The sequence below is a fragment of the Centroberyx affinis genome, unplaced genomic scaffold (genome assembly GCF_046629955.1).
Source record: "Centroberyx affinis isolate AG114_WGS23_722 - 3 ecotype Tasmania unplaced genomic scaffold, CSIRO-AGI_Caff_v1 ptg001267l_1, whole genome shotgun sequence".
Taxonomy (NCBI): domain Eukaryota; kingdom Metazoa; phylum Chordata; class Actinopteri; order Beryciformes; family Berycidae; genus Centroberyx; species Centroberyx affinis.
In genome coordinates, this window is record NW_027279776.1 from 198136 (window position 1) to 219574 (window position 21439).

General features: G+C 42.3%; 1 protein-coding gene across 1 annotated transcript in view; it reads left to right on the forward strand.

Moving 5' to 3' along the window:
* Window positions 1-21439, forward strand: part of LOC139648863 (A-kinase anchor protein 9-like) — a 71867-nt gene that overhangs the window by 42963 nt on the left and 7465 nt on the right. The window contains exons 24-46 of the mRNA XM_071525102.1: window positions 975-1137; window positions 4679-4773; window positions 5239-5356; window positions 6529-6567; window positions 7548-7780; window positions 9126-9245; window positions 12084-12260; window positions 12826-12930; window positions 13507-13659; window positions 14322-14408; window positions 14878-15897; window positions 16196-16333; window positions 16434-16478; window positions 16592-16732; window positions 17006-17050; window positions 17226-17942; window positions 18676-18736; window positions 18881-19002; window positions 19572-19760; window positions 19927-20094; window positions 20519-20624; window positions 20927-21119; window positions 21284-21434. Of these exons, the coding sequence (XP_071381203.1) occupies window positions 975-1137; window positions 4679-4773; window positions 5239-5356; window positions 6529-6567; window positions 7548-7780; window positions 9126-9245; window positions 12084-12260; window positions 12826-12930; window positions 13507-13659; window positions 14322-14408; window positions 14878-15897; window positions 16196-16333; window positions 16434-16478; window positions 16592-16732; window positions 17006-17050; window positions 17226-17942; window positions 18676-18736; window positions 18881-19002; window positions 19572-19760; window positions 19927-20094; window positions 20519-20624; window positions 20927-21119; window positions 21284-21434 (4386 nt within the window). The remainder of the gene's footprint in view (window positions 1-974; window positions 1138-4678; window positions 4774-5238; window positions 5357-6528; window positions 6568-7547; window positions 7781-9125; window positions 9246-12083; window positions 12261-12825; window positions 12931-13506; window positions 13660-14321; window positions 14409-14877; window positions 15898-16195; window positions 16334-16433; window positions 16479-16591; window positions 16733-17005; window positions 17051-17225; window positions 17943-18675; window positions 18737-18880; window positions 19003-19571; window positions 19761-19926; window positions 20095-20518; window positions 20625-20926; window positions 21120-21283; window positions 21435-21439) is intronic.

Sequence of the window (21439 nt, forward strand, 5' to 3'; positions counted from 1 at the left end):
ATTGCATGACTCCTGTATGGCAGGGTCACGTTTCTACTTCCTGATTGCCATTATGTTACAGTGTAACCTTTGGTCAGGGTGATATGGAAATCTTCTCCCAAAGTAACTGGAGAGTGAATGCGTATATGAGCTTGTGGGCGATTTATTGCATTATGACGATTTCAGAGCAGTTCTACCAGAATAATCTGCCTTCTGTCACCTGACCGGAGAGGGCCATAATGGAAATGTGTTATCAGTATCTCAGTGTTGCAGCCTAGATTTAGTTTCTGTTTGGACTGCACCTCATTTCACAATTGAATCATGTACAAGTTGCCTTCATTTGCCATTTGTCATACCAGTGTGCAAATATTGGAGTTTGTCTTGGAATGACTGCATGGAAAAACAATAAAAAGATGAAGATAGACAGAAACACTAATGAACCACAATAAATAAGACCTAAAGCAATGCCCTTCCCCCATCTCATCCTTAGTGTATGTAGTGTGCAACCTCATTGGCCTTTAGATAGTTCATTTACAATATGCACGGCAGTGGGAAGCTGTTTATTAAGTAGCTGGTGCAAGTTTTACCTTAAGCCGCAGTGATATAATGGCTTCCACACTATAATAGTTGGTTATAATATTCTTAATGGTGGCAACAATAGTTAATTGTGTTCTTGGTCAGTCAGTTATTTAACTATAATTAATAACTTACTTAACTTGCTCCATCAGTTTGCCATGATGCTGTAAATCTGTTAAATGAATCAAATTGAACTCAAATAAAAAAAAAATGAATATCTGTTTTGAAAACCTTACCTCGGGCTCTTACCTAACAGATGCAAGGTTTAGTGTCATAAGTGGCTCTTTCCACAGACAAAGATATCTTTGACAAACAAGATTCAAGGCAAACTACTCAGATTGTTTCAAAGATTTGATTCAGAGATCAGTGTCCCCTCTAACCTCCTCTGTTTGTCTCACACTGTCTCCCTTCCCTCTCAGCTTGAACATGCCCGGGTGACCCAGACTGAGCTGATGCGGGAGTCCTTCCGCCACAACCAGGAGATGGGTGAGCTGCTGCAGCGGCAGGAGGAGCTGCAGGAAAGGTTGGCGGAGGAGTCCCGGGCGCGGGAGCAGCTGGCTCTGGAGCTCCACCGGGCTGAGGGTGAGTTTAATAAAAAATGTGTATATTGGTATATGAAAATAACGCTTAGTATTATTGTGATTTGGAGGAATTGAAGTAGGGAATGTTTATGATTTGCTCTCTATTAACAACGCAACCCTAATTGATGATCTGATCATTAAAGTGTGTTTATGTGTCAAGGCGATTACAGAAAACAGAAAGCACTGCAGCAGAAAGAGCATATGGAAGTAGAGTGAAAATGCGTGTTTGCATGTGTTCGGGGGATTGGGGGGGAGGGGGTGCAGGGAGTGATGGGATCAGCTGTTTGCAAGGGAGAGTAGAGGAGTGTGAGACCATCTGTGCTGGGAAGTCGACAAATGGAAATACGTGTTTGTGAGTCTGTTTCTGATTTGTATTGAAGCGTCTGAGTGAGTGTGAGGTTAGCCCACAACCAAAGTGTGAGGGTTTGTAAATGCAGATGTTCTCCATGGAGGTGAGGGTAATTTTGTGAGAACCGTGGATTATCTTTAATCCATTTACCTTGGATTCAATGTAATGGCAATGGCTGATTTTGCTGCCTCAGCACAGTTTTAAGTGCCTTGTCAAATCTTGTCGGGGGCAGCAAGTCAGATGTCCCATCCATGTCAGAGACAGCTGGTCTTAGAGGGTTGACTGGTACACACATTTCCATTCTCACACACACCAAACCCAATACACTGGCTTCTCACACAGTTTGGCGAGTGTAAGGTGTAGAATAATCTTTTCTTCTGGTCTCAACACACTGACTTTTTGGACACACTGTACAATGGTGAGTTTACTGCCAGTTATAATTTCATATAGGTTTTTTTTCTTGAGTAGTATCCTGGTATGATGTTTGTTTTCTGGCTGTAAACTGATAGCCGTGCTGAAGTATGGCAAATATTTGCTGTCATAAAATAGGTTAATCACTTGATCACTTGTCAACCATGGTTTTACGAGGTAATCCACTAAAGAGGGAGACCGTGCAAGTTGTAAAAAAAAAAAAGAACAACAACATTATTGTGATTAACAATTCTACACTGTGGACATCCCATAACATGTAAAGCAGTCAGTTTAAAAGAGCAGTTCTGCCTCTGTGGAAGAAGCACAGAAGATTGACAGTTATCCGTGAGAAGAATAGTCTTATTTCAATTTTTGAGTGTAGTGCTAATACACATATTAATTACCACGATGCCCATAAATCTAAGTGAATTTCCCTTTATATTAATCAATGTTGCCTGATTAATGTGTTATATCTGGCCATGTTGCATACTTCTCCATTCATCTTCAGAAAGTGTTTGAAATCGGCAAATCCAGTGATTTTTTATATTTGACATCTTGGTGTTCAAATGCCATTGAAGCCAGACTGGAATACTTCCCCTCCTTTTGTCTGGATGATCCACTCAGGTAATAGCTCAGGGTGCGGCTGTTTTAAAACTGGTTTTGAATTAACCCAAGAGACAGACTCACCCTGGAAGAGGATCCTCTTCAATGACTGACAGAAACTATTGGGTGTCAGGGAAAACACCTAACAGGATGAGATGAGAAGTCTGCTTGTATTATATTAGAGCTAGAGGAAAAAAACAAAACTAGAGGCCAAGATGACTAAGAGGTCTGTAATGTCATCATGGTGTGTGGTCATTGTTATGAGTCCTTTAGCTGTGTTTTTATAGAAATTGATTGTTCAACAGGCTTCATATTTGATCTCATGAAAAAGGTTTCAGACTTGTTTTGATGCTTATTGAGGGGATTACTGTTGCTCGTTGACAAACAAACACAAGTGTGTGTTTTGTAGCTTTGGGTCACCATGGCTATTAGGGTTTTTTTTCCCTCAGATGGATGAAGATCTGTGTGTTATTATTCATTATCAACGCTTTCCATTTCTATGAGATGGAGACATTATAGCCCTCCTGGGATTATAACCTTTGATTCATTAAGGAGTCAATTTCCAGTACCTGCTGCTATATCTACTCTTACCTCTCTAGTCCAGATAAGCCCCATTATCAAGACAATATTAAAATTTCCTACATCTCATGAAAAATCCCCTGCCTTTTACTTTTTACAATGGATAGGTTTAAGGACTGTGTGACCTTTGCATGGGGATTAAAGATAGGTTGAGAACTTGGGACAAAATAAGTAAAATACAGTCATTTTATATATCTAATCAAATAATTAAAGCAAATGTTGGTTATTTGATTATTGATTATTTAGATTATCGACTTTTTCTGCCCTTAATGAATTCAAACTATTTATTTAATTGAAAACCACACACGTTTTATATATTTGCATGTAGACATTTCCCATAATTAGTGTTTCAGTCATAAACTTTAATCAGTAATTGCTATTTGCATCAGATTGTCATCAAGTGTAATGAAATCCTCCCTCCTGTATATTGCATCTGTACATGTTTATCCTAAATTAATTTGACCTTTTCATATTTAATAATGTATGCTTAAGCTGTTAAGCAAATAAGTACAGTAGATAAGTAAGAGAGAGCTCTGTGTAGTTTGTGGGCTTTGCTGTTTTAGCTGGTAATCAGGTGCATCAGACGTGGATCATGTAGCGATTCCTCCTTAGGCAAACTTTCCACACAGCAGAGGTTCCTCACATGATGTGTCCTGACAACAGAAGTGACATTTTTACCTTTTAGTGCAGACTCAGGACCTACTCTCCCCTTCGGTCTCTCTCAAAATTTTTGAAATCACACACAGAGAGCCCACTGAGCCCGTTCTAGCTGCAAATGAGCAGAATCAAGTTAAATTGGAAGCAACAGCGAGATGGAGAATTACTGTAATTATTCACAGTTGCAGTGTTGAAGAAAAATGATGCAAGTGTGCAAAAGATCTCTTTGCGTATTCGTGTTGCTCAGAAAAAATATTGCTCACTAAAAAACATTTATTCACCTAACCCTTCATCCCAGACGGGCTGGGGTGAAGGGTGCGGGGTTCAGCCTGCCACCGTCTCATTTCATGCCAGTTAGCATTCCAAAGTCGGACATACAGTAAAGGAGTGAATGGATTTTCCATAGAAGTTTGTGTTTTAATGTATGCACAGTTCCTCATCTATGAACTGAGTGCTGTCCTGGTGCGTAATGCTTGCTGACCTGTGAGAAAATATGTAATAATAGAACATTTCATTGTGCTGTCTGACCCATTTTGCTTGACAGAGTGAACAAGACTGACATGCCATGCTCCCTTGTGTTTCTCTATGCATCTGTAATGTATGCATGGTATGTTCGTGTGCCGCCTGGGTGTGTACGTATATTTTTCTCTGCTTGCGTGTTGTGCAGTAACTTTGGATTTTGATGATTCAGTGCTCATTCATCTGGATGGCTGATGTGTGTGTTTGTGTGTGTGTGTGTGTGTGTGTCTGAAAATAAAAGAGAAGGCTCAAAGAAATTCCTCTAAATACTTTTGTTGAGAGATTTCAATTATGGGAGCGTAATGAAGATGCACAGATTTTACAGGGGAATTGTGAGTTGTATAATGTGAATGTGCGTGAGTTTATATTTCAGCACCCTTGTGTTGTGTAACCGTCCCTCTCCTCTCTCTTTGGCCACCTTAAGGTCTGATTGATGGCTACACGGGTGAACGGGCTGCGCTGGAGGAGCAGGTGCGCCAGAAGGAAGAGCTCCAGCTGAACCTTGAGCAAGAGCTGCAGGTGAGGCATTCGAGCTCCAGAGAGGAGGAAAAAACAGTTGACTTCTTGTGAGATAGGAAGTGAAGTCTGCCTGGAGTCCCACACAGTTAACTCTTATGGTAGATTTTAGGATTTTCCTTCCCGCGCAGTACACTTGTGACTCAGGTGTAACTACAACTACATGAGTTTGAATTCAATCAAATTAAAATCTTTCACACTATTTTTAGATAATCTTGGGCTCTTTTTTTGTTTTAGCCTTCACTGAGCACTTTGTAACTTTCAGAAAAGAATAAAAGGCATAAAATGTGTACATACCATTGCAAACGTACATTGTATCAGCAAACAAAGACCATATAGTGTGATTGTTGATTCTCTTCAGTCTCAAACTCATGCCATGCCTCCAGTCTACAGCCATTATTGACCCCACATGTGTAATTATCGTCATTTCCATCCAGGCCCTAACTGAATACCATTTGCTCCACACAGGTCACAAGTAGCCGGCTGCACGAGTTGGAGCAGGAGAGGCTACAGATGCAAGAGGAGCGGGAGCTGTTGTCACGGCAACAAGACGCCATGAGGGAGCATGCCGGGCCCCGTGAGCTTCGTATGTATCCCAGAATTCCCTTTTTTTTAAAAAACAGGCATGGATTGTTTTTTAAAAGCTCAGGTTATTTATATTTTTCCGATATGATTCCTTAATCCTCCCTCAGGGGAGCCTAGATAATGTTGAACACATCATATTACGTCCAGTATATGTGTTTATTAGAGAAAAAAATATGGGTCTTTGGATTGTCAGCTACTACTTGATAAGCTTAAAGTACCGCCCTCCCTCAAATGTTAGGATATAAGTTTATTCAGCATGGTCTGAACCTTACATTAGGCTCTTTAAATACCCCAATGTCGGAATTGGACAACATGAGAAAGGTTTCAGTAGTCTTGCATCAAGATCAAGAAACTCAACACAATCAATAATCATCAGTTTAGTATCACTGGAAAACTGATTGCCATTCTCTCAAACTAAGACACTGTCTGTTAATTGTTGTATGAATTACAGGGGACACCTAACATATTGATTAGTATGAAACATCAAACCAAAGACAGTGTCAGCTACATGCCATAGTTATTGCCATTGTTTTTATCTCATCTTTCCGAGTTTATATATATTGCCAATATACAAATTCCTAGCTATGATAGTGTGCTAGTTTCTGGGAAAGGTTACTACCAAGATTTAAATGCACACAGGTGTCATACTGAAATGTCCGTAATTTCTGTATACTGCATAATGTTCTGTATAATGCAACAGGAACTGAGACCAAGGGTTAAAATCTCATTAAGATGTTTCATTATAATCAGTTCTTATGTAACCAGTATAACAATGCTGAGGCAACTCTTTGGACCTGTCAGCATCGCCCAAAAAGTTGCCATGGGTATTTGTGCCGTAAGTCATAAATTGACAACATCAGACTAATTTTTGCACTATATCCCCTGTATTATAAAGAAGGTATCCCATAAGTACATTCTGTGATGAAATGGTAAGTATACTGTATCTGAGGGTATAAACCAAACTGGGGCTGTTTCCGGAACTCTTTCCATTTGCTTTCACAGCGTTGGCTTCTCCATCCTTTGGCGACACAGCTTTGACCTAATACTGTGACACAGACAGAAAAGCACTCTCATCCTATCTCCACCCCTTTTCTATCCTCTCTCTACGAGTTTTCCTGTTCATGACCAAAACAAGAGCATGCTAAATTCCTGTGCTTTCTTATTCTCCTATAGGCCTAGTTGAAGCTGCAGTGGTTGCAGCACCTGAAGCAGGTGTGTCCACTTTGAGCATGGCTCAGTCATATCTATGTACCTTGATTGTCAGCATATTTTGAGTGACAGCATATTTTTCTAACCCTAATCCAGCAACTCACCAATAAGGCTTGGAGCTTGCTTGCTATGGGCTCACAAACTCACAAACAAAATCACTAACTGTTGCTTCAGCTTTTCATTTTGATTGATTTTTCTTTGTTCTGGTTTGTCATTTTAACGTCTTTGGGTCAATGTTAGCACTCATTTTTAGCATGACTAAATGAAAATAATCTTCGGACATTTATATTTAATCGTCATCTCCTAATTGTCAATCATCTTTGCTCCCAATTGAGGTATCTTTGTTCAATGGTTATATGTAGATTAGATTTGTTGATATTGTGCTAACTATTTTTTTGAGTGAGATGATTGGCTATTCAGGAATTCCCTCTCCCTTGCCTGCAAACGCTTATGGGGCATGGATATTGCAATGTCTGGACTGTCTACGTCTTTGATCTGTCCTTTGCACTCTCTCACCTTTTTACTTTTGCACTAATCCAGCGGGGTTTGATCCTGGGTGAGTCGGTGTGGGGTTGGTTCACTGGTGGCAGACGATGGGCAGAAGGGGATCATGTTGGGAGATGTTGTGTTGGGAAGGTGACTGAGATGTTGGAAGAGTCTGAGGTTAACCATTTACCCAAATGGAGAGTTGTAGAAGTGACCATATATTGCACATTATGGTTTTACAATTAGATTTTATAAGAGGAAGTTGAATGTTATTCTTTAAGAACACAGTGTTGCATGGGAGAGTTGGTCAACACGCATGAAATTTAATGACAAAGCTCATAGACCTCAAACTCTTCAATGGCTCCATCTCAGCATCCTGTCGGTTACTGAAATCAAACCTGAATTACTTCTAACTAAATAAACTCAGCCCCCACTCCAGTACTTGCCAGGCTGTAATACCCTTCCTCTCTTCCTCCTTCGTCCGCCATATTCTGCAGACCTTCTGGAAGAGACGGAGAAGCTGATGAAGGAGAAGGTGGAGGTCCAGCGTCAGGCGGAGAAGGAGAACACGGACCTCCTGAAGCAGGTGAAGCTCCTGGAGGCGGAGCTGGAGGAGCAGGTCAACAGGGTGATTGAGCTGGAGCATGCTCAGAGGACAGAGAGCGGAGACCTCCAGCAGCAGATCCAGGCTCTGGAGAAACAGCTGGAGAAGAACAGGAGATTCCTCGACGTAAGTTAAAGTTGCACAGGCAGTTGGAAAAAGGAACGCTGCATGGACGGGAATCTATAATGTCATGTTGTTTTAGTTTGTTTGTTGAGATTTCTTTCATTGGAATCTCAAAATTCAACATTTTCTAAAGTCAATTGCAATAGGAAGTAATTTTTTTTCTCTTCGAGCCTCCTTCAAACATGAGCATAATTCTTACATGTATTCCTTTCCTCCTAAGACTTATGAGGAAGCTTTTGCAAAGCTTCCTTGTTAGCCATATACCACTAATTGGGCCTCATGAGTACACACACAGCCATAGCAACATGAAACAACAACAACAGCTTAGTGCTAGTTACAGCATATGCTGGCAAGGACTGTAATAACTGTTCAAAAAAAATAAGTGATTATATAAATAAGTGTTTTCTGTGGCTGTCATGGATATACCTGTGATAATTTACCAACACCTTTTATTGAGTCAACAAAAGATTTGGAGTAGGAAGGTGTCACATGACATTAGTTTACATTCTTGCAAATCTAACCAGACAAAGCTATTTTTGTCGAGTGGCAATAGAATAGAGTTGAATGTTGGTAAACAAAAAGCTTGCTGATACTTCCGGGAACTTGGAATCGGAATTAGGGTAAGGCAATGGTAAACACAAGAAACACAAATCACAAGCTCATCTTCAAGCTAGCCAACCTAAGATACAAAAATGTCCAGAAACTACGCCATGTGGGGTCGCAGCATCTATAAATATTTGGGGGAAACGCTGCTGCCTCCCAGATGTGTCACTCCTGCTGTGTGTTTATGTCTACGGAAAATTAATCTATATCTTTCTATTGAACAAAATAAAAACAAAGACAACAACATCACTATTATATAGTCAAGTCAACCAATTTGCTTACAATCCCAAAATATACAAAATCCAAAACATGTTCACTCTCTCAACTACAACTACTGCTAGGAATGGGAGCACAAGTAGCCAGTCTGAACACTTGATAATGCATAGTGGCCAACTAGTCAGTCATCACCATCTGCAGGCCAGTAGGAGTTACCACCACAGGTAACAGCCATCAGAGTCAAACTAATTAAACAGGGCCATCAGCTGGCCCCTAACACTTACTACCTCAGTAAATTCAGGCATGCAGTACAACACTGACTTCATGAAAAACAATTCAAAATTGTGTTTGAATGAGCAGTTTTGTGATCAGAAAACAAATTCCTCAACAGAGGATTTAAGATCCCTTTTTTGCCTTTAGTTTGCAAGGCTATATTGATGTTTGTTTTTTAAGATCCATTTTTTAAAAAAAATCCATATTTTCCATTATTTATTTATCTGTCTTTCTATGTTCTGTCTTTAATGTCCAGGAACAAGCTGTGGACCGAGAACATGAGAGGGATGTCTTCCAGCAGGAGATACACAAGCTGGAGCAACAGCTTAAGAATCCACAGAAGTTCCAGACTGGCTCTGAGCAAAGAAACCGAGAGGTAACAGTAGAAAGCATTGTTCTCTGCCAGAGGACAAGGCAGTAATGGAGATGCTCAGTTTGTGAACATCGGCTGTGTTGTTTATGTGCATTGGTCTCAGTGTCATGCAACAAAACAATAGAGCTGGTAGAATTATCCATGCTTGCTTGAAAATTACACCGATCTTGTCAAACTGGAAGTGTTACAGAGACAACATGAGAATGGGATTCATGCTTGTCCTTGTGGTCCTTTGAAAATCCTTTGTTAATACTGCATTTTATTTCCATGATCATAACATTTTTTAATAAGTTGAAAGTAAGCACTCCAGCAGATTTGTTTATTAAGAAGAATAAGAATACAGTGAGCTGTTGTGGTTTTTACCACGAACACAAACAAAAAATTGATTTTCTCAAGAGTATAGCCAAGTGTTAATGTCTTTATGCATTTTAACATCATATTAGTTACATGATGTTTGATGTGTTATGTGACACCTGATAAGAAATATTCGTTTCAGGTGTGAATGCTCATATCAGGAAGTCATGAATGATTTGATATGCTATGTAGTTTGACTGCTGAAAGTTTGCTGGCTGAGTTCAAATGATTCTGCGTAACATTCATATCCCTGACACCGATAAACAGACATCCCACACCTGCACTACGACATGACCAACAGGAGGCACACTTTGAGAAAAGGCAGTGTCCTATACACTAGAAGGCTTGAGTATGACAGCTGAAGTTAGCACATTATTCATTGCATTTTGATTGATTACATTTTCCCACTTTGATGTCAGTTCTTGTGCATCAGTCTCACTCATAAAAGTGATCACCGCTGTCAATTTCATCATCATGCTTTACAAAGTCGCAGTGCTGTTGTTGGATAAACTGGATAAACTGCTGGCTGTATTGCTATGTTCACGTGTTAAAACTGATTTTCTGCGTGCCCCAGCGTGCCCCTGGCTTCTATAGTATGTTGGCATTGACTGTGAATGTTTCATGGTATTGCAGCACATTTGAAAGGGACGGCTAATTATGTTCCCTAACTAATCGATTGTTTCATCCTTGCACGCCTCCAAATAGTTTGCATGCAAAGCAGTACACAGTTTTTATGTGAAGAAATTAAGCAGTTCTGTTCAACTCATTCTCCGTTGGGTAATAAAAAAAGAGCACAATAAGCTTTAGAAAAGTGCCTGTTCCTTTTTTCTGTTATGGGATATGGGCCCTCAGTGCATTTCACAGGCCCAATCTCAAACATCATTTGACAAAATGAGTCAGTTATTTCAGTGGAGGAAGGCCAGTCTGGTGGCTCAGTAGCATCAGGAATGTCTGTGCTCTTTTCCACTTTACTCTCCTTAGAGGCTAAAGACCCCCATAATATCATTTCTGATGGGCTTACTTGCATCTGCGATTGTTGTTGCAATAGATTGGTTTAAATTTTGTGGTAGAACTCAAAATGATTGTTTTTTTGGTCTATGCTTTTGTGCCATATATACTTCATAACCCAATTGCACTTCTGCTACAACTTCACCAGCTAATACCCCACAGATTACCACTACCATTTCTATAATTTCCAGAGACAGAATCCTGCCACAGCTACCATCATTAAGCATTCTTTCTTCCTCTTTTCTCCCTCTCTCCTCTTTTCTTCCAACTCCATCCTCTGATCCTCTGTGCCTCTGCCTTCTCTCTCCCATGGCTATTGCAGGTGGATGGAGTAACCTTTAAGGTATTGCTTCTAGCTACATGTAGAACCAACTCTCCTGCAGAGAGCATTAAGTGCATTTTAGTAATCCTGCTTGCCCCTCTAGCGATTCATATCCTGTCCATCTCCCTTGTCCCTTTCCCCCTCTTTTCCTCCAGTTTGGTCCCCCTCTATGCGTCCTCAATTGAAAGCTAACTGAGTAGCTAATAGCTACTCAGCTTCTAATCATCATCTTTTCTCACTCCACTCCTCCTCTTGTCTTTCCCTCCCTTGTCCCCATTATAAAAGTGGACAGAACAGTAAACAGACTTGAACAGTTGTGAGAATGATAAAGAATGAAATGTGATTTGCACAGTAGAGCAGCCTGAAGTGAAATTAGCATTGACAATTATACTCTCCAATCATAATACTCTACCCAAGTTTACCACAGAAGTCAAGGGAGAAATTGGATAGAAAAAACACACTAATATTGCATCCTCTAAATTTTCACATATAGTGATGGGGAGTGATGACTTGATGAATTTATTAAACGACTCCAAGTCAGCTCTGTTAGCAAGAAAGACAGAATTAAAACAAAAAAATATCCAATATTTTGCATATTAGAATTGTTACTTATTTTTATTTCACCTACCTTACTTCAATTTCAAAGTTGTGGTGTATTGAAACAACAGTGTCAGCAAAAGTCAAGAGAGCGGTAAATACTTTTATAAGAGACTGTATCTTTTTCCCTCTCTTCTTGTTTGACCAAGCAGAGGGAACAGTCCACCATCTAGATTCTGTTTCAATAGTAGCAACATTAAAATTGCTCTCCCAGGTCTTATTCATTCTACATGAATCCTTCTCCCCTCCACCCCTCTTTCTCCCCTTCATTCATCTGCTGATGCTTTCCCCATCTCACAGGTGGATCAGTTTACCTGCCAGCAGCCCTCCTGATTATTGTACTGCACTGTGGCATTTGTCACCCTGAATGAAATCTCTCTCGCCCCTCTGTCTCTGCACCTCATTTCATCCCCCCGTCTCCCTCCTTTCTCAGGTGGATCAGCTGACCTCCCAGCTAGCTGTACATCTATCGGCTACGCTGTAGCGAGTGTTGTCTGAGAGCGAATCTCATTAAATGGTCCCCCCCCCTCTCCCGCTCTCCTCCTCTCTCTCACTACCAGGTGGACCAGCTGACCTCCCAGCTAAAGGAGAAGGCGGATTGGTGCAGTGAGCTGCTGCTCGGCTCAGAGCAGCTGCGTCGCGAGTTGGGTGAGCGCGACGAAGAGATTGACAAGCTGGAGAGGCGCGTCTGCGAGCTGGAGCAGGCCCTGCTGGCCAGCGCTGAGTCTCTGGAGAAGGTTAGGAAGGGGAGGGGGAGAGGGGGAAAGGGGGAGACGAAGAATGTGCAAGAGAGGGAAGCAGAGACGGCTCGGGAGAAATAGGAGTCGGGGAACAATAGCTGCAGAGCATGGCAGAGGGGGTGTGTGAAGGAATGAAGATGAGATGACAGCTAGTGGATGAATGGGAGGGGGTTAGGATGCGGGGGGGAGAGGGAGAACAATGTGTGGGTGGGTGGGTCTACTCTAGCCGCCCCAGCCGTTTGCTGTTGTTGATGATGCTGTGCTATGGTTAGCAACTATCACGATTGCCCCCCAGTGTTGGTGGAGGGCTGTGGGTGAGTGAACAAAAAGAGCTGTGAAAGAAATGTTGCCATGCTACTGCTCAGTTGGCAAAATACAAGGAGACCCAGTTGCATAACGCATGATACAATACTGTTAGCGTGCATGTGTTTGTTTAAGCATGTCTTCCTTAAATAGAATTGTCTTTGTAACAACAGTGTGTTAGCCTTTTTGTGTGTGCTGTATATAATTGCCGTACTAGATAGTCGTGTCTTACACCTTTTTGTTGTTGTGTTTGTCCCAGGTTGAACAAAAGAAGCAGCATGCATCCATCACTGAGTCTCGACACTCCACACTGGAAGCTCAGTTACAGACTGAGAGAGAAGCTTTGGACAGGAAGGAGAAAGAGGTAGTGTGCTGTTCAATATGTGTTTTGATGGTTGGGAGAATTTTTGAGCAGTCACCCCCAGCTATTTTAGCTCAGCATTCAATTCAGAACCCTATAGGGGAACTAATTTATGTGTGGACATGCACAACACATCTACACATGCATTGGGCTTGTGATATAGTAATGCATTCATAACACTTCTATATATTTAGAGTAAAAAGAACTGTGTTTATATTATGCAATTTTCTATCAGATCCGTCTATATGTGCTATATTTATATTTTAATATAGTAATTCTTTGTAAGACCTCTTGCTATGGATGGCCTTTCTTTTTAGACTAGATCTATAGTCTAGTAGTATTTGTCTCAGGTGTTTCCACTAATCACTCAGGCTTATGTATAATTTATAAAAAGCCAAAGCTTGTTTTATATGGTAACCCTGAACACTTTACGTCAAAACATTAGTATCTGAATAATATTATTTTGCATCACAGTTATGTGTGTGGCTACCTCTTGAAATGAATGAATTGTTGTGCAGAATCTTGCGGTGTCAGATATATCTCCCCTAAAGTGCCTGCCATCCTTTCCTGGTGTCCCAGATCAGTAACCTGGAGGAGCAGCTGGAGCAGTTCAGGGAGGAGCTGGAGAACAAGAGTGAGGAGGTGCAGCAGCTTCACATGCAGCTGGAGATCCAGAGGAAGGAGCTCAGCAGCCAGCAGCAATACCTAGAAACAAGGGATAGCATGCTCCAGGTAAACAGCCATCCTGTCACAAGGCCATATTGTCACCTTTACCTAGAATTTTAAGCCACAGAAGTGGTCAAGTCTGGCTATGTTGTGAAATGCTGTGCTGCTCCACCTGCAGCTCAGTTTCTAAATCAGACAGACCCTGGCCAGATAGTATAGTAAAAATATGTTTTATATTGTACATTTGTATTTTCAGCCTCATTCATTATGTTTAATCATAACGTGTAATTTTATATGACACGTATATGTGTCATTTTATACTTAAAACTGTTCTACTAAAGAGCAAAAGATAAGCTACTGTTTACTGGAGATTTATAAAAAAAAATGTACCCACAGGGAATGTGTGACATTGCTGGATTATCTTGTACTGTACAGCAACAACAGAAGGTCTGGCTTGTTCACACAACCAAAAACTACTCCTCCGGACAAACTGGCAAAATTGAAAATCGGACCAACTTAATCTATCATAGATATAATACTATTATGTCCGTATTATATCCGTATTACATTAACATCTCAATTTGAAAACTGAAACATGCTTGTTTTACCGCTGCTGACACGTTTCGTCTTCGGCCCAACCAGTGAATTTTGAGTGATGTGCCGCAGAGTTGAACTTACGCGTGAACTGTTTGTTGATAGCCATCCCATTATAATTTCTGATTTTGAAGGTGATGGAGCAGAAGGACAGGGAAATAGCTCTTCTTAATGAACAGATCACTAAGCTCCAACACATGGAAACAGCCTCTGATAACAAGGTAACGCTATATGCGTATACGAAATAGACCAAGTCTGTTTTCGAATATGCATAGCTCCGTGGTAGTGGATCATTGTGTGTGCTTTGTAGTTTCCTGTCCATTTTCATTTTCTGTAAGGCTCCATTTGTTTTTTTGTTGGGTTGTTTTTTAGCTTGTTTTGTCTCGGTAAGTAGATTCACAGCACCATGGTTCTGTTGTGTGGTGATGATTTGCTCATTTGAGGTGGCTTGTTAAACCTCTGAGACTCTACAGAGTTTTGCAATCTGATCAAGTCAGAAATTGGAGTTTACAAATTGTACATGCTTGCCTTAAAAAAATAAAACAAACATAACTATATTACTATGACCCAAAGAATGCTGCTCAGAGTCTCCTCAGAGACTCAGAGGTTTATCCAAAAACATGGGATGGTCATGGACTAGTCAAATCTGGCACTTTTATAGTATGATGATGCTTATGTCCTACTCTTTAGGAAATGGATCAAAGGGATGAACTGATAAAGGAGCTGGAGTCCCAGGTGGAGTGCATGCGGAGCGAACAAGAACGCTTGAAGAGGAATAGTGAGGAGGAGCTTGACCAGCTGAACGCAGTCATAGACAGATTGCAGCAGGAACTGGCCAACATTGAGCAGAAGCAGGCCACAGAGGAAGATGATGACACCAAGGACGAGCCAGAAAGCAGAGAATGGGGTCCAAGTAAAGAAGAATATGATGAAGTGAAGCAGAGAATGGACCTGGCCACCAAAGAGCTTGATACGCTCAAAGCAGAGCACAGTAAGCTGTTGGAGACGTATCTGCGCTTGAAAGAGAGTGCAATAGCATTAGCTGAGACAGAAAAACTGGAGAGCTCAGAGGGTGAACTTGAAGAGGCTCTTAGGGAGAAAACTGCTGGCCTTGTTGTCATGCAAGCCCATGTACAAGCACTAGAACAGAGTGCCACTTCCAGAGTGGAAGAGTTAGGTCACCGCATCCAGAAGCTCGAGGACTTGGCCAGTGAAAAGGACTGTGAGCTATCCCGCTGTCGCCTCCTTGTGGAAGAAACCCAAAACTATGCAGACAACCTCCAACAGAAAGTCTCCAACCTAGAGGACAAGCTGAGGGAAAAGGTGGCTGCAGCGCTCGTCAGCCAAGCCACCCTGGAGGCTTTCCAGCAACAGTCTCAAGGGTCCAGGGAGGAGCAGGGCCTGCAGAGACAGGTGGAGCCACATGTCTATGACTTCGGCGACTTTGGTATTCCCCAGATGGACTTCAGTGGAATGAGTCATGCCAGAGTAGCTCCCACAGGGAAGGTGGTCCATCTGACGGAGAAGCTTCGCGAGCTGGAGGTGGGCCTCAGCGGCATGCAGAAAGACCAGGAGCTCCAGAAGCAGCTGCTCTCCAGCTCTGAGGAGGAGGTGCTGGAGTACGAAAGGAGGCTGGCTGTGCTCATGGACTTGCTCAATCAGATGAAGACCAAGGCTGGTCCACACCAGAGAACACCGCTGTCTGTGGAGGTAAGAGTTACACAATTTGTCAACTTTTTTGTACACAATGCCATCCAGAAGAGGCTAGAAGTACCACAGCCACACCAAATTTCTGTAGTGTATGGATTCAGAAGTATTGGCTTTAGTTACTTTAGTCGATGTGTTGGAGCACATTTGTCAGGACATTTCAGCTGAGTGTACCCTGTACCCTGATTGATGTTTAATCAATGAAGATGCATTGAAGTCATTGTGATTCTATGCCACTGTGAACTGTTGTCCCTTGCTGGATTGCTCTGATAAGTCTGGATCTTTGTGACCTTTTAATCAGTCTTCCTCCGCTGGTGACCAGACGGCTTTGTCTGAGCTTCTTCAGGAGTTGCAGGAGGTCAGAGATGAGGCTTCAGTTGCCAAAGAGCAGCTCAATCACTACAAGGAGAGCAGCAGTAGACTCCAGGAGGAGCTCAAAGTATGTGATGTTTCACACCTTTTTAGTGTGTATACAGCTATTGCAGTGAGAGTATTTCTGATGTTTTATGAGATTGATGAGCCTGTGATTTTCATTCTAGGAAAAAGCTGTCACTATAGACACACTCCAGGAGCAACTTCAAAGGGTAGGAACTAAAACCAAACACACTTCCCACAATTCAATAAATTTGTTTGTCCTGAGAAGCAGGCATGCAGGCTGGCAAGTTCTAGTCTAACAATTCAACCTCTTCCACTTTAGGTATCATCCAGAGGCAGTGAGGAGGCCAAGGTGTCCGAGCTTCAACAGGAACTCATGGAGGTTCAGAATGAGGCGGCCGCCACCAAAGAGGAGCTGAGCAGCTCCAGGGAGAGCTGTGAGAAGCTGCAGGAGTTGCTCCAGGTATGGAGGCAGTTGGACCATGAAAGAAGTCATTCATATGTCCTGTCTCAGGTGCTGGCTTCAGTGGAATCAATGAACCCCCTTCAAAAACTGTTTTGTCCTTTTTTCAGTTAATTTGTTCTGGGGCATAATATGAGTTTTAGACTTTCTATGAAATGGACGCTTTCATGAAGTGAGCTTTGAGCTCTCTTGAAACTAATATTTAAGTATGTCTACCTTATTGTTTATTTAATTTACTTAATTTTATATTTATATTCACTTTATTTTTTAAAGGAGAGGGAAATGACCATTGCTCACCTTAAAGGAGAACTTTTCAGAGTAAGTAGTAAATGTTTCATACTGTACTTCCATTCTGTTGCATTGAAATGTGATGTAATGACAGTGTATTTCATAAAAATGGTCTAGATTGCTATTTTTATGAATAAGTCTATTATATTGTCCGTTCTCTTGTGATTTCTGTACATCGTTGACCCCCTGCCCTATCATCTACCAGGTAACATCAGAAGAGGAAGGGGCCAGTGTGACTGAGCTTCTTCAAGAGCTCCAGCATGTCCGAAAAGATGCAGCTACCACCAAAGAAGAGCTCAACAGCTACAGGCAGCGCACTGAGAAACTTCAGGATGAACTCCAAGTCCGCGACCTCTCCATTTGCAAGCTCAAAGAGGAACTCCAGGAGGTCCGAACAGCCTTGGTCAAGGCCGCAGACCCCGCCTCTCCATCTCCTTCTCCGTCTCCTCAGCCTTCATCCTCCACTTCCTCGTCCTCCACCACCCAGCCCAAAAGGAAAGGAGGGAAACAACCAACTGGTAAGGGAGGCAGCGCCAAAGACAAGCCATCACTGTCCAGGAAAAACTCTGCTGCTACCAGCCAGTCCTCTGACAAATCTCGGAGCCCTCCAGTGAACAGCGACTCTGAGCAGCAGCAGCGCGTGGCTCTAACAGACTCGTGCACCCAGACCGAAGCTGTCCACGTGTCTGCCCTCGGTCCGGACAGCAAGTCTGCGTCTGATGCCACCAAAGAGGAGATGGAGGAGGTGATTGGAGAGTTCCAGGAGAAGATCGTCCAGATGCAGGAGCTCCATGCGGCGGAAATCCTGGACATGGAGGCTCGGCACATTTCAGAGAGCGAGACCCTGCGCAGGGACACACAGGCGCTGGAGAACGAGTGCAAGGCCCTCAAGGCTGTCATCGACAAGCTGCGCTCCAGTGAGGTGAGGCTAGCAAGCAGTGTTTATTCTGCACTGCTTTTAGGTCTTTTAGGGTGAGAATAGTTGAAAGATGTGTTGCAAAAAGTCATGATTTAAGGTAATATCAGCATTTTTGACATGTGGTTCTTATATCACTCTTGCCCACAGAGAAGTTGTAGAGAATTGTGTCTTATTTACGTTAATGATTTAGTAGCCATTTTGATTCGTCACTGCTATAGGATTCCAATGTGTCCAATGTGTGTGAAGAAGAGTCTCCTCTTCCTATGTACATGCTATAATACAGCATCATTCAGCAACTTTTCAGTTGATTAGGACCAGCACGGCATCTCAAAAGTTTGCATGGCATTTGCATGAAATGTAGTAAATTTTGGGGGGGTTTCAAGGTGTTCATTAAGAAGTCATGATTTTGTGAGGTTTCAAGATACTTTTTGTAGATGTAGTGGAAGACAGTGACTACAATGAATTACAGCAAAATGACTAGCAAACAATTAAATAAAATTTAATGTGACTCACATGTCAAAAACACTAATATTATGGTTTAATCATGACTTTTTTGCAACATATTGTTGAAACACTCTAAACTGTTTTGAGTATTGACTCCTATCTCTATGTATGGCCTAGGATATGCAGAAATACTGGTATTGTCCTTCTGATTGGTCATCAGTAATATGGGTAATTTCTCTATAGGAAAGGGTTAAGTAAAATTATGATGCAAGTTTAATTTCATCCCTTCCAGGCCCCCTCGTCAAGACTAGACCGTCCTACACCATCACAGTTCAAAGATGGCTACACCAGTGGTAAGATCAACACAATCACACAACACAGGGGAAACGCTGAGCCTCCAGTTGACCTTGTTAAAGCACATTTGAATGCAATTTCATTTCTGTAGTTGTATGCCACTGTCAGTGTCCCATTTCAAGAGAGTTTGTTTCCCCATGCAGACAGCAGTTCAGACTACAGCCAGCGGACCGGCTACGATCTCCCTAACCTGCAGCAGGAGTTCAGGACCACACCCGAGGGTGCCAGGAGAGAGACTGACGATCCGCTGCCTGACAGAATCAAGGTACAAGTTCAACTTATTATATGAAGTGTGGACTTAAATACATGCATGTGGGAAATTACTACCAGTTTGAGTGGGTTTACAAGCAGCCAATTTGTAGGTAAACTGCCCTCATCTAAAGTTTCTTGGCTTGAGGTTCATTTTCTTGAGATTCTATTTCAAGTCATATTTGGCCAATAAAATTAAGTGGTTATGGAATTTTGGAATCAATAAGCCCTTGTGACTAGTGCAGCAAAAAGTTGCACCAAAAGATTTCCTGCCCTGATAAAACCCACTGAATAACTTCAGTATTTGCGTGTAAGTGTATGACTTCATGTACCTCTGTGCTGACCCGTGTCTTACTGGTGGCAATTTAACTGTGAACGTTTTGTATGTTGTCTACTGTTGTGTATGATGTGCCCCCCCTGGGAAGATAAGTGTTATGGTGCTGATTTCTGTGTTTGCTTATGTGCAGGTATTATTCATTAGTGTGTCTCTGAAATGTTTTTATTTTGTCATCCTGAAATCAGAGAGAAAGTGATGGTAATCCAACAACCTTTCTGTGTGGTCTTCCCGTGTCTCTGTCTACTCAGACTCTGCTCCGTGAGGTGCACCAGGAGGGCATGCAGGTGCTGTCTCTATCAGAGTTTCCTCTCCCTGAAGGTGAGCCCGGGAGCCAGTTCCACACACCAGGCTGGGTCAAGGAAAGAGAGGCCTTGCTGGCAACTGTGGAGTCCCTCAAAGGCCTCATCACCCAGATGCAGACGCACAGGGAAACACAGGTAGAAGACAGTTTGAATGTTACAACTCTTAAATGTATTGATGTTGCCTTGGGCTAAGATTATGCCTGTTTATTTATTAAAAGTGGATATGCGTCTTCCTCGGTGGCATCCTGCGTCTGTTTGTGTGTCTGTGAGTTTATCTGTGTGTCTGTTTGACTTGCTCCAGACCTCAGGCGGTGTGGACTGGCGCGGGGAGCTCCTGGGTGCGGTGCAGCAGGTGTTTGTGAGGGAGCGGAGCGTGCTGAAGAGCGCCCTCTACAGCCAGTTGGACCTGCTGGACACCAGTGACGCCATCATCCACCTCAATCAGTTGGAGCACAGGCTCGCTGAACAGGTCAGTAATGAACACTGAATGTAATCTGACACTGATTTTACACCAGATGAGGATTACTCGCATTGTCCACTGTTGTACACAAAAGTTGACCGCAAGGGTGCATTTCAATTGCAGATGGACAGACAAGATATGTACCAACTTGCATGTATGAAGTGTAGTCTGACAGTATACATTTAATTTATCAGTCATTGTTAAATACTACTGGCAAGCATATTATAAGACACGAAAAAGAAAATCTGTTTTCTGTCCATTTGCTTTACTAACTTTACTAACTTACTAACTGCTGGTGACAAACATCTATGAATCAATTGTTAAGAACAGTAAACAATTTTCCAGGCACACTTCTCCTGCCTTTCCTGCTCTCTGGCTATTATCTGAACCGGTCAGTAACCAAACTGATGTTGTGTTTGTGATCCTTATCCAGGACGCCCAGCACAGAGAGGCCATGGGGTCGCTCCACACTGCAGAGAGGTCCAGTCTCATCTCTGAGATTCATCAGCTTCGTGGCCAACTGGAGCAACTCCATCAAGGTCTGCATTTCAGAAATCCCCTCTAACCCTACTCTTGTTCTGCTGTTGGTCTTTATTTATACTCGTAGATGAGTTCAGTTCTGTTATTCATTATTTTGTCACCAGCATACAAATATCACAAAACACAACCAGAAACATAAATTTAGCATTTGTGAATTCAACTGCTGAGTGAATAAGAAATACATAATTTCATATGCAATGTAGTCTTGCATTTTCATATATACAGTAACTAGTTGCCGCAACCTGATGCTTTAAGTGGAAGGACCAACTGTGATTAATGTTTTCTAACTGTTGTCCTTCAGGGCCGCAGCCTGCCGTGTTGTTGGTGGGTGAGTGTAGTGCTGAGGAGCAGAGGGAGAGAGGAGCGATCGGAGCAGCAGAGGCTGACAGGCTGCTGGTGGAGGAGCTGAAGGGAGAGTTGGCCCAGACCAAGCTGGAGCTGGAGACCACGCTCAAGGCCCAGCACAAACACCTCAAAGAACTGGACACACTCAGGTGAGACCTGGCTATGTCCACACACATACTAGACAATCTGAAAAATTCTATTTAAAGGAAGCTGATTTCAACAGTATTGAATTTTGATTGGAATTCAGCCTATATGTTCAAAACTCAAACCTCGATTAGGCCACTCGGCTCATTAAGATTATCTTTGTCAACAGGACGGAGGTATCTCAGAAGGCCGCTGAGGTGGACACACTGAACGACCAGCTGTCAGAGGAACGGAAGAGAAGCCGAGAGCTTCAGTGGGCCATGGAGAAGGAAAAGTGTCGAACCGGGAGGAACGACGAGAGTAAACGAGAAGAACTGGAGGTAAG